The 13,024-nt window shown below is 42.6% G+C and overlaps 1 protein-coding gene across 2 annotated transcripts in view; it reads right to left on the bottom strand.

The window, feature by feature from the left end:
* Crim1 (cysteine rich transmembrane BMP regulator 1) overlaps window positions 1-13,024 on the bottom strand; it is a 175,075-nt gene that overhangs the window by 52,099 nt on the left and 109,952 nt on the right. For both annotated transcript variants that reach the window (XM_034513780.2, XM_034513782.2), the window contains 2 exons: window positions 10,294-10,476; window positions 7,836-8,033 (listed from right to left, as the gene is read on the bottom strand). In XM_034513780.2, coding sequence (XP_034369671.1) covers window positions 7,836-8,033; window positions 10,294-10,476 — 381 coding nt within the window. The remainder of the gene's footprint in view (window positions 1-7,835; window positions 8,034-10,293; window positions 10,477-13,024) is intronic.

Genomic DNA, 13,024 nt, shown 5'->3' with positions numbered 1-13,024 from the left:
GGTATAGAAAGCAGAGGGCAGTATGCACGATGTGCAGGTGCTCAAGTCAGTCTCAGAAAAGAAGCATCGGACAGACAGACAGACAGACAGACAAACAAAATAACCCGGTGATTGTACTCCCAGAACAGGCCTACAAGCTGCTTGCATAATTACTTTGAAAGGAGAAACACTTGACTATGTAAGCACTGCTATGCTCAAAAATAATTTCATTAAATAAGCAGGCCTTGCAGTCTCAATGGCAATAAGTAAACACAAGTCCAGGAGCAGTGCCACTAGGTGCTTTCAATAGAGATGTGACAAGGACAGTCCTTTCCTGAGAACTCAGGCATACAGAAGTGGCAGAGGAAAGTGAGGGTTTTAAACACAAGAAGGTCAAACGATGCCCTTGCCAGCAAAGCACCTTGTCTTACGTGTTGGAAACGATGGTTACTAGTTAAAATGTCAAATCCTCTTTTGTTGACAAAAGCTCAGAGGGAACCAGTTCTGTCCCTGACTGAGCTGTACTGTAAGGGCGAAGGATTCTTTCAGAGTCTCCAAGCCTTTTCCGAAGGGCCTGCCTCCTAATAACCTTCATTAACTTCTGTTTGGTTGCCTAAGAGTTGTCTCTTATCCAAAAACAGTTGAACGCAGGCTCAAAAGAGATTGTGTTTATTTAAGCTTGTTGGAAAAACATTCCTATCATTTCAAGAATGACTAAATATTTTTCATTCACATAGTTCGCATTCCAGACTATGTTTTCCTGCCTCTGTTGATTACATGAAAATTAGCAGGCCTGGTCTGATCTATTAGATGCAATTATTATCTTCCCGAGAAAACCACGAGGCTCCTTAGCAATAATACTGTTTAAGGTATGGGAGGTGGACAGGAGGGGCAGATACAGAGGAGCTCATCCCTGCATGTTGTTTCAGCTTGGAAACATTCAACAACCACAACTGCCAGGCCTGGGAACTTAGAGGCAGAGCCCGTGCATCAGCTCTGAAAATCTTTCAGTGATTCAGGCACTGGGCAGTTGAAGAGCTTAAGGACCACAGTCATTTGTGTTTGCAAAGCTTTGATCACCCTGGTGGTTTTATTTCAAATCAAGTGCAAAGTGGAAGGCACAGGCTTGTTAGGTGTGGAGCAGCAGCAGCCTGGCTGGGAGCAAGGATAAACATTTCTTCCCAACTAAATGACTTCTGCACATGTTGGATCACACCTGTTTAGCTGCTATTATATGTGGTAGATCTAACAAGCAAGAGAGCAACTCGTGGGACTTGCATAATATCAAGAGTTCTGTACATAGCTGTGAAAGATCATAAAATTTGACAGTCATACTTAGTCTGATGGGGGAGGGCCTTTTAAATCCATTTCATCTATATTTGAATACTATCTTGAATATCTCAAGATATTTTAAGTGATCAGAGAAAAACCAAAAGTACCCAAAAATTTATGACTAAAGTGCTCTGGCGCTTAGGTTTAAGACCTTAGGGTAATACCCAGTCATTTGGGATCCAACATACGACCTTATTTGGACAAGCAGAAAATAGACTGCGTTATATTTTAATCTCCATTTATGGAATATGTTTCCAGGACATTCAGAGTTAAAAGATGAAACAGCGTTCCTGACAGTCTTGAGGATATTGCAAGTATTTTATTATTCTTGGCTTACTAATAATAGCAGCATCTATGGCACCAAAATACTGCCACCCATGAACTGAGTTTTGATCCCTGTAATGTAGCAGAATGTTAATAACATGTGACTCTGTGGCATCTCTGACTTCACTGCCCTTCTTGGGGGTCAGCCCAACTATCCTTCACTCCCCACTATTGAGGCAGCAGCTTTAATCAACCAAGATACTGTGATACTGTGCAGCAAGGAACGTTATGGCCAAGGCAGGGCTGGAAACATTTTTTTTTCTTGTTTCAAGGAATTCCCACCCAGATACGTGCCTGGTACAGAATTTTCTGGCAGACCAGTTGAAATCTCACTTGAAGGGCAGCTTGACTCAAACTGTACCGTCAACATTCACTAAAGGAACATACCACTCCTAGAGACAGTGAGGGCTGAGGTAAAAAAGGAAGACATTTGACAGCTCGCCGACTGCCAGTGAGTCGGAGCAGCATGGCGTGAGATTTCTGATGCTGAGGTGAGGTGGCTGTCTTACCCCGTACAGGTAAAGACAAGCTTAATGTCTGATCCTCAGTGTCCCAGGCAAAACTATGAGCCCTCAAGGAGGACTGCCAAGAAAGCCAGGTGGTAAGGAATAAATAGTTGACTTTCTGGCTTAATCACATTCCATCATAAATCCAGAGAACTGGGGGGGGGGAATGGACCATACATTTCTTATTCTTCTATAAGAGTTTATTAAGTCCAGGTGATCAGAATTACAGGGTCTGCCTGACACCCAGTAGTATGTCTGATAACAGTTCTACAAACAAGGCTGCTTTAACTTACTGCGGGAAAAGTTACAAGAATATGGAGACAGAATAATAAGATGGGCCCTCATGTACTCAACTTTGAAAAACCTATAAATAGCTTTGACTACCTACCCTGAGACAAAAATTGAATTTCGCTTTGGTATCAGAGAAAAACATAAAGAATGGAGAGGAAACGAAATTCCCCCGACTCCAAGCACTGAGTTCACTCACTGGTAATTGGAACAGCACTGTGAACACCACCGCCTACATTGTGACCTAAGTTCTTACTTCCTGGAAAGCAATAGTTGGCTCCAAAATCCCCAAGGTCGCTGGAATCATCACTTTGTCCCCACAGGAAACTCTGCATGAGGCAGGAGAACACTCAGGCCACAGTGGTCACCTGGGCTGGCCAACCACTGCCCAAAACAAGACAGCAGATACAGGCTGGCAGCAATGCTTCAAGTCATCCTGTTACTCTTCTCTCTCGTACTGGGTGTCACCGGCAAGTTATCTTTTTCTTATTTAGTAAGTAAATCACAGATCTTAGCAGTATGTTTTCTTCGATGCCTTAGTTTACCCTCAACTAAAATAGTCTTTTGTTTTATTTATTTATTAAATTTCACCCCATCCTTAGGTTCTGCATGACATTAACAATCGGCTGAGGCAGTCTGTGTATGTGATAGGAGGGGAAAGAAATAATCAAATTATTAATAATGACTAATGTGGCATAAAGGTGTCATTCTTGCCTGTGTAAATAAGTCACACTACAGTGAGACATCCACACAGTATGCCCTGAAAGCAGTTTATATCAAACAGGACACTTGGCTTTGCCTCCTGAGCCTGGGGACACCTCAATGAAGCTTTGAAACTCATCCTTAGGAGCTGAGCCAGGAGAGAACCAACTGCAGGCTGCACAGCATGCAGGCTACAGAGCCGTCCTGGAAGGCCTAACGGGTGATCACTGGGATGGAGCCTAAAACAGTGTACTTGGCATAGGCCCCAAGTATGCAAAAGGAAGCTGGTGGGTCCAAGCCACCTGGGGCAATAGGCCCACTGCATGTCAGACACAGGTGACATTGCATTCTGACTTCAACATATGTTTCAAACAAGCATCCCAAAGTTGTTCTTTCTTCAACTGGTTGGGGGCCCAGATCGCTGTCCAGGCTCTGGTTATGGTGATTCTTTTTCGTTAGCCCATTTCTCAGATAAGGAGTCTTGAGGGAAGTACTGGGTTTGCTACTCCATACTTTCTCTCCTTCCTTCCTGCCCCTGTTCATTTATCACTCATCTACTCATGACATTTAATATAATCATATAATAATTCAAAAGAACATGGGGCATTCCTTGACTGCCAGGGATGTGACCTCTCTCTGGGGTGCAATGTACTGTCTGAGGAAATGTGTGTGCAAAGTCCAAAGTCTGGTCTTTGAGGACACAGGACTGCTATGGGCCTGCTGTACGGCCTAGAGTGAGTTAAACAACCTCCAGGCTGTGAGCTCTGTGACAGTGTTAGAATCCTGGCACCCACACTAAGGATACAGGATCAGATGATAAGCAGCTCCCACTATACTCAGGCCTGGCAAGCAATGTTAGTTACTGTTATGAAGGACTACGGGTACGATGAAACTTATTCCCTCGTCATTTCCATTTAAAAATTTAGATTTTAAAAAGAGAGGGACAAGGTCCTTCATGCATGTACTTAAATTGCAAACCTCATATTTATTCGAGGTGCTTCTGCCTTAGTTCTTTTTGAGTGAAGTTAAAATTAATGAGAATAGCCGGGTGTGATGGTGCACACCTTTAATCCCAGAGACAAAGGCAGGTGGTTGCCTCAGTTCAAGGGCAGCCTGATCTAAAGAGTGAGTTCCAGAAAGATAGTGGGGCTACACAGAGAAACACCCTGTGTCAAACCAAACCAAACCAAACCAAACCAAACCAAACCAACCAAACCAAACCAAACCAATCAAACCAAACCAAACCAAACCAAACCAAACCAAACCAAACCAAACCAGACTTGTGAACAGGAGGAAATGTAAATAAAAGCCAGCAAAGCAAAATCAGATGATTCAGTCAGTTCCAAGCCTACAGCCTGAATGGCTTAGGCTTATCTGTTTGCCTGAATTGGGTGTTGACAATTACTTGCTAAGACTTCAGTTTGAGAGTACTTAAGTGCCAACTTATAAAGCACTTAAGGACTTGTGGGTCAAGTTAGCTGTCAAGTGACAGCCTTGTCTTCAAGGGTCCCCAGATTCATGTTCTGGTCTGGGAGTAACCAATCCTATTATGCTATTACCTGAAAGGTAGGCATCTTTAGTAACAATGACAGTCCCAGGGTCCCCTCTTCTTGGAGGTCCTAACATGCTGTATTTGGCAATTTGTGAGTTATCTCAACAACATTTAAAAACCACAATACCTGTATGGGGTCGACTCTTCTAATTTTAGACTCCGAGGACCGTGAGAAAAAGCTAAAAGGCGAGGGTCAACACTAGTTATGCAGGTGTGTGCGCAGGAGTTTACTCCGGGTCTGAGCTGTACACACACCAGTAATTCTGTTTGTCTGTAAAGGGTTTGGGCTGATGGCTCCTTTATTACTCAGTCACACACTGGGATTTTGTTATTATTGTTGCTTTCCTATTTCATACCTTTCTTTTGCTATTCTGAAATCACTCAGAATTATACTTACTGATGCTCTGGAGTGGCTACTGAGAAAAATGTTTTCAAATGGTTGCGCAGAATTTTTCTTGGACTCTATAGACTAAGACCCTCTCATCTCGTAGGCTTTTTTTTTTTTTTTAATCTTTAGTAATAGTTATTTATGAGTAACTTTTCACTATCAGTCTCTGAATTTTGATTTGATTTGAAAAAATCATTTTGCCACCTTAGGTGGCAATCACTGGAGAGCCGATACCATCCTAGACCAGAGTCACTACTCAACTCAGGTAAAAACCAGAACAAAGAATGTAAGTCAAATGAGTTCTCTGCTGAGGAGAAAACACAATCTTCTGAGAGATCTGATGAAGACAGATAGAGGAAATGTCAAAAGGAGGAGTCACAGAAACTTCTAGGTGACCGACAAAAGCTCTCTTGGTCAAAGTAGAGCGGGGCAGCTAAAGCAGAAGACTGAGAAGTCGATTCTGGAGGAGTCTCAAGGGAATCTGCTTCTGAGGTTTATGAACTCTGGGTGAGGGTCCATGGGTAATCATATCCTAAATGGTGATAACAATTCCCCAAACTGCAAATTATCTCTTACTGTACCATAGCACTCCAGTCTTTCCCTGATATGGAGCTAAAAGCCAGTAATGGATGAAGATTCATAAAGCAAGGGGAAACATAGGGTTCAAAGCCAACAGAAAAAGAAAAAAAAAAAGCAGCGTTCAACTATGCCATGTGATTGCGTAATCTCTCTAAGCCTTTCTTTCTTCATCTCTAAAATGGGACAGTAAGGCCTCCAGCACAGAGCCATTATAAAAGGTGCACAAAGTTTAGTGCAAATGCCAAGTTTATACCTTACAACACCTCAGCATGAATGTGCTTTCTCTTTCCCCTGGTTTAATTGAAAACTCAGTCTAAGTGTGCTCTTTGGAGTGTCTCATAATTACCTTTGTCTTGTCTAGGCCGTAGGAGGTTCTCCACTAAGCTTTCGTATTAATGGCTCACTCACAGTTAACTCTTTTCTTAAGGTGTCAAGAATTAAGTCAGAACTCTGCAGATGCCACAAAACCCAAGCAAGAAGTGACCCACGTCACAGTGGCTATCCAGGCACCTCCAAGCTAAGGCTACGTCAACTGCACACATAGTCTGGTGGCTTTGTTCACTTACTTTCCTTCCCTCTTCCCTGTAACAAACTCTAAACGTTTCATTTGGAATTTAGGCAGCAATACATGAAGCTAGAAAGGCTGTTTTGTGTGTTTTGAAAACTGGGCTATGTGATTATGATTTTTGTTTTTGCTTATTTTATCACCCATGTTCTGGGATTTAAATGTTCCAGGTTGACAACAGACTGTCCTTAGTTCTTAGGGTTGGGCACTTCCACCTTAGCCCCATCTTGCCAGGGTCCACTGTAGAACAATACGTCTTTCCACACGTTCCTCTTTGTACCTCCAAAATGCTGTGTGTGTTTGTGTGTGGTGAGGTCCACATAAGTCTGTCACCTGGAAACTATAAAGTCTTGGAGAGTTGGCAGCTGTATTCTGTGTAGTGTAATAGTGACAGGGCTGGTGATGTCAACAGTTAAAGAGTCCTCCAGCTTCCATTTAAAAAAAAAACATAATTTTTAAGTCTTAAGTAAATCTAATCCTTCTGAGGCTAACGACTCCAGTCAGTAAACTGAAGTTTAATTTACTAAAATTCAGATGCTACCAAAGGATTTCTTGATACTATATATATGTCAGGGGCCCAGGGGGAAACCTAGTACTATTCTGTTGAATGAACACAGCAATGGAATGAATGACTCCTAATGACATGTTGATGTACCCATAGATCAATGCGTTACTCAGTCCTCATTGGAAGAGCTTCCTCTTTTAGTAGATGGCAATTAACATACACACACACACACACACACACACAAGTTGTTCATACTAAAAATATTTTAATTAGATCACTTTCTATCTTAACTGTATGTTTTATAAATTATACACGGATCCATCTTCAACATACATTTTGACTTGTAGTTTTTATTTTACCATGCAAAAATGTTTCTTAAGCATGGCTCCCCTATTGGCTGTGTCAGCATAAAAAGTCATTTCATATGAGGACTGGCATTGGTGTGTTAACTATGTATGCAAAGTACCTTCACGCAGTACAGGAAATGAAATGGATAGTAGCTGGCTCAAAGAAATGAGTCTAGCATGCCTCAGCCGCTTTGTCTTGAGCAGGAAAAGACTCAGCAAATGTGGGGAACTAGGTCACAAGGCAAAGAATCAGAGGACCTGGAAGCCACACTCAAGTCAGCCTTTAGAGGCAGGCCGAAGAAGGGTGTTCAGAATGAGGCACAAGCCCGTGTGATCTGCCTTTGAGGATTCTGGGATTTTCTCCTGGCTGTCAGAATTCTTCAGCTATGTGGTACATCTCACAAGCGGAACATGCGGTGCCTGAGTTACGGCTCTAACTCCTGATTTTATTTCCTTGTCTTGACCTTTGGGTATTAAGTAGGCTTGCAGTGAACTGAGTCCAAATGTAAGCATCCTTGTACTGTGTAATGTGTTCTGACAAGCACAAGCGTAATGATAAAGTAAAGCCCATGCTAGGCTCATTTTAAATTTGCAACACTTCCCCCTAATGACGAATTTGGTCCGTATAATAAATTTGTCTGCAACTGGTAACGGCAAGAAGCAGACATTACGCCCGAGGAAATGAAAAGGGAAACGAGACCACACTGGCCGAAGCTTCTTCCAACAGGAGGCGGTTTGCCAGACACTCATTAGAACTGCAGTGCTTACCTTCACACACGGGGCAACACTCCCCAGGCACTTTCACGGGGTGCATGCAGCTCTGTCCGCAGGCTGTGGCCACGCAGTGAGGTTCTCCATTGATACACTGGCAGAAGGTACAGTCATCTTCCCGCCACCGGTCCCCGTGGGCACGGATCTGGCCATTGGCATAGCAGCCAGCGGGGTTGTTTAAAGGGTAGATGGGATCTAGAACAGAACATGGGTTCAGAACGAGATTAAGCCTTCTGAATCTGACCTCTGCCTGCACCTGCAGACAGTTTCCTCCAGTCTCCACCCCCACCCCCCAACACTATTGCATCTGCAATCAGTGGAAACCAGGGACTAACATGACTGGGTCCCTGGGATGACATCTAAGGGCAGCAGTCAGAACAGACTTCTACCTTCTCATCCTGACAGTGGTGTCAGAATGAACGTGACCTAGAAACAGGTATGCAGGTGCCAGCACTCCTAAGGTGCGCAAAAGGTGGGGACAGAGACAAGGTCTGGTACGTAGAAAACACAGGCCCACTCGCGGCTCTGAGAAAGTCTTTTAAGCTGCTGAATTAAATTGTTTATACCATGATTTCACCACCTGGAGGATAGAAAGAGCTTGTCCTTTGCACTTGGAATGATACTGTTCCTTCTGGAACTAAGTGAGCTCACTCTGACAGTGTCTATAGGTCCATAAGGACACTGGGAAGGAACACAGAATGTCCTCAATCCAGCTTTGTGCATGGTAAGGCTGGTCTGGACATCCCATGCTTCCCTGGGGTGCCCAGGGGGAGGACTGAACTTATACCATTTTCCTTGCCATAATTTGGGCAGCTAAGCAACAGACAAGGTTGAAGGACAGAATTAGACAAGGCTACCATAAAAAGAAATATTCTGAAATGATTGACAAGAACATAAATAGTGGATGCAAAAATATCCCTAAGTATCCCTGTGAGGAGAACCATAGAAAAACTACTCCATTCTCTTTACTAAAAATACGTAAATGCTGGCATCAACACGTAAGAATCGAGAGCCTGAATTAAGCTCAGAGGTTAGTGCTTGTTCTAATGAGGCAGAGGGGATTCATACACAAGTTAATGGAAGTGGTCTATGATCCTTGGGTAGTAAGGGCTTTCTCAAGTCCTTCAAAAAAAATATTATAGTGCATACGCCAGTCTGCTTTGAGCTTGGTTCTGAATTCTGGGAGGTGAGAGGCAATCAGATGACTGTACAGGCAGCTCGCTAACACTACGAACACAGAGGTTCCCGTCTGGTTTTTAAAGCACCAACTGTGATGTAGTTTCTGACTCTTTTGTAAACTAAGGTTGGTTAGAGAACAATCAGTTGAGAAAGTTAAAAGTCTGAGGTGATCTTCTTCTTCTTTTTTTTTTTTTAATTCCTCGGTGACGCATAAAACGTGAACTACTTTTCCCTTGTCTTGGCTAAAATATTCTCCAAGCAAGGAGAGGACTCACTATTATGAACAACTGCTCTCGGTGTTAGGAACAGAGATGTCCTACTTTAGGTACCTCAGGACATCAGTACTGTCTGATAAATACAGCACAAACATCAAAAGGATTTTAAGGAAAAAAAAAGTATGGAACTGAACAGGCCACTGTGCCCTTGTGCTTTGTGAGCAGAGAACAGGGTAGACTTTGGACTAAAGATCAGTGACCTAATCAGGACAACACGCTTCAAGTAACAGTTCCCATCAGAAAACAGTATGTGGTCAGATGACACCACAGCTGAAAGAGCCCGAAGAGAGAGGCCCTGAACCATTGCTCTTGGCATCCTTGCAAAGTCAGTTCTCTTTGGTTGTTCTGAACTTCAGTTTCCCGGTCCTTAAGGGGGTGAGGTGTGGTGGATGTGAATCGTGGTGCAGGTCTGAAATTTCACTACTTATTACTTGCAGAGATGAGAGGAGTCTGCCGGAGGAACATCAAATACCTACCACTGCTTGAACAAGAGAGGGATACAGAATCAACATGTCCCTAAAAGTCACACATGACACATGCCTGGGCCTGAAGCTGCTGCCCTAACCCATCTGCAACTTGACTCTAATTAACACCCTTTTTCCAAGGAAAATGGCAGCAGGGTCCTGGTTCTGAGCTGATTGGCTGAGACAGATGGTGGCTGCCGTATTAACTCTAGCTGAGTAACCCATGGACAGGAGATGAGGAATTACATGCCAAGGTGTAGACAAGAGTGATCCCGGCCCTTAGTGACCACTACAGCTTTGGAGGAGGAACAGAAAGCAACCAGGGAAACCACATGTCACCTTGTAGAACCTGTGACCAAGGACTGTGCTCAAAGCAGAGCTTTCCTCAGAGAAGTATTTCAAAGTATTCTACAGGGGTCACTACCAACAATTAAAAGAGACCATTCACTACAAAGGGACTTCTTTAAGATTCCTCTGAATTAGACTGGTTTTGAAATAAAAGCTCTGAACTATCCAGCCTCCAGGGAGCTCACCTACCTTCACACACAGGACAACACTCCCCCTCAGGCACATAGTATCTTTCACAGTTCAGTTCCCCACACTGAGCAGTGAAGCAGATGGAGACGCCCCCCTGGCATCGACAGAACCGACAGTTGTCCATTCGAAACATGTCTCCGTCGTAATACTCCACGCTGTTGAACACGCAGGCTGGCTTTGTTTCTGCAAAGAGTCAAAATACAGGAGGCATGTGGAAGGGGGCATATCGCATGCGGACCCACCCCTGAGCAAAGAACTACACACAATACAACTGAGACGCTAAGAGGGGAGAACTAATCCTCTCTGATTATCCAATGCTACGTGGTCAGCTCTGAACTCCGATACTTCAGAGTAGCAGTTGGTGGACTGAGTAGGTTGTATTTACATTGTATGCTCGCTTTCTTTCTCTGTCTGCCTGCCTGTCTCTCTTTCTCTTTGAGAGAGGCCATGATTTCAAGATGGAGCAAGGTGGAAAGGGAGATACATGAAAAGCGATTCAAAGGACGAACAGGAAAAGAGGAAATGATGTAGTAACATTTAATAATAATAACCAAGCAAAGCACAGTTGAGGTCACTTTTAAGTGGTGTCTTTGTGTGCTTTTGAAACAAGCCTTTAAACAGTTCTGTCAGCAGGACGTTATAGTTTGATGGAGACTTTTTACTGAACTGAATGTAACTTGCACAGAGAGACTACCACACAGTAACATAAAAACAAAACACACGGTTACCCTGTTCACGCAGAAGAGCTGAAATCCTGCTTGTCAGGGTCTACACTGACTTCCTCCAATCTAATGGGCAGCCTAAGACCACGACACTCACTTGTATATAAGATTATATTTACTCTGCTAAATAACTCTCTATCTTTGAATAACCATCCTGTTTCCACACTGGGTTTGGTTCTGCTTCCACAGGTTTACTCAGGGCTTTCAGCAGGCTTGTCTGCTCCTTTTGTATGTTCTCCTTGGTTTAATAATCTGTAATGGTTAGTGCTTGCCATTAACATCCATTACTTTGTTTAATCTCAATACAAAGCTATGATGCATGTTTTTCTTTATTTTTAATTTTTTGTGTGCCTTGGTGTTTCATCTGCATCTAAGACTCAGGGTGTTGGATCCCCTGGAACTGGGGTTATAGGTAGTTGTGATCTGCCATGTGGGTGGTGGGAATTGAACCTGAGTCCTTTGGAAGGGCATCAGTGCTCTTAACTTCTGAGCCATCTGTCCAGTTCCTATGATGGAGGTATCATGAGTTTAGAAGCAAGAGAATTCTAGATAATTCGTCTCAAAATTTTATATTTAGCAAATGGCAGAAATAAAAACCTTAGTCCAGTGGCTAGAAGCTTGCACTCTACATTCTGACTCTTGGCTATGTTCTGCTGGAGAGTAACAGTTTGATATTTAAAACAGTTCGATATTTTACGAGACCGAAGATTTTTGCTGAAAAACCAGTTCTAACCAGACAAAAGACACCACCAGCAAACATCACTATAGATGAGTATCTCTTGTGAATGAGACAAACATTCTCAAAGATTCTGCTAGCATACCACATTCTATGACATATAAATGGGGTCAAATACCATGACTGATCAGTATTTATTATGTAATGCAAGGTGGGTTTAATTATTCAACAATCAGTTATTTCTGTAAGACACGTCAACGGAATCCAAGGACCACAACTCATAGCTACAGTGGCTTCTCAAATGATTCAGAATGAAGAAACACCCAAAGGACATCCAGACTCTTCCATGCTAAAACCACTCATCAGCGAGGACTAGGGAGAAACTTTGTTAACTTGGTAAACAGCACTGTAAACTCAACTCCCCCATCACCCTAGGACTGTGGGGTGAAGATCTGGCTATTGAGGTGTACATGGCTTGTAAGGACACAAACCAGAAACTGATTAATTCACTAAGGCTATCGCTAAATGAACTACTTGTGGACCCCTGGCTAGAGAAATTTGGGCATGACTTTAAACAGTGTATCTTCCCCTGGACCCGTCCTCTTTCTCTCTCTTTGGCCGCCATACTCCTTTGTCCTGATGCTACTGTCTTGCCACAGTCCTAAGAGCAATGGGGCCAGACAATAATGAACCAATTCTTAGCACATTGGGTTAACATTATAATGGAAGTTCTAGCCAAGACAATCAGGGAACGAAAATAAGTAGAAGGCATTCAGAGTGAAAAGGAAAAATTAATCCTATCTCCAGATGTATGTGACATGATCGTGAATACAAAAACTCAAAAGCTCACTGAAAAGTCTATCGGATGTTATAAATGACTTGAGCAAGGTTACAGGGGACAAACCGGAATATACGAAAATTGGATTTCTATATAATACCAATAAACACTCAGAAAATAAGTTTGAAAAAAAAATCCCATTTCCCAATATAATCAGAAAGAATATTTACAAAAAAACTTAAGCACAAAGCTTATACTCTGAAATCAACAATACACTGCTTAAAGAAATTAAACAGTTCTAGATAAACAGACACAGATTGAAAAGAAGTATTGTTAAGATGAAAATATTCTCCAAATTAATCAAACATCCAATGCCATCCTTATCAAAATCCTACCTCATTTTTTTTTTTTGTTTAAATTGACCCTGTGATCATAAACTCATATGGAAACGTAAGGGATTAGGAATTTACAAAATAATCTTTAAAGGTAAAAGAAAGTTGGACGATTTATACCTCCCGATTTCCAAAGGTGACCCAGTGATGAAGTGACCCAGAC

The sequence above is a fragment of the Arvicanthis niloticus genome, chromosome 11 (genome assembly GCF_011762505.2).
Source record: "Arvicanthis niloticus isolate mArvNil1 chromosome 11, mArvNil1.pat.X, whole genome shotgun sequence".
NCBI lineage: Eukaryota > Metazoa > Chordata > Mammalia > Rodentia > Muridae > Arvicanthis > Arvicanthis niloticus.
This window is presented reverse-complemented; position numbering and strand designations above follow the sequence as displayed.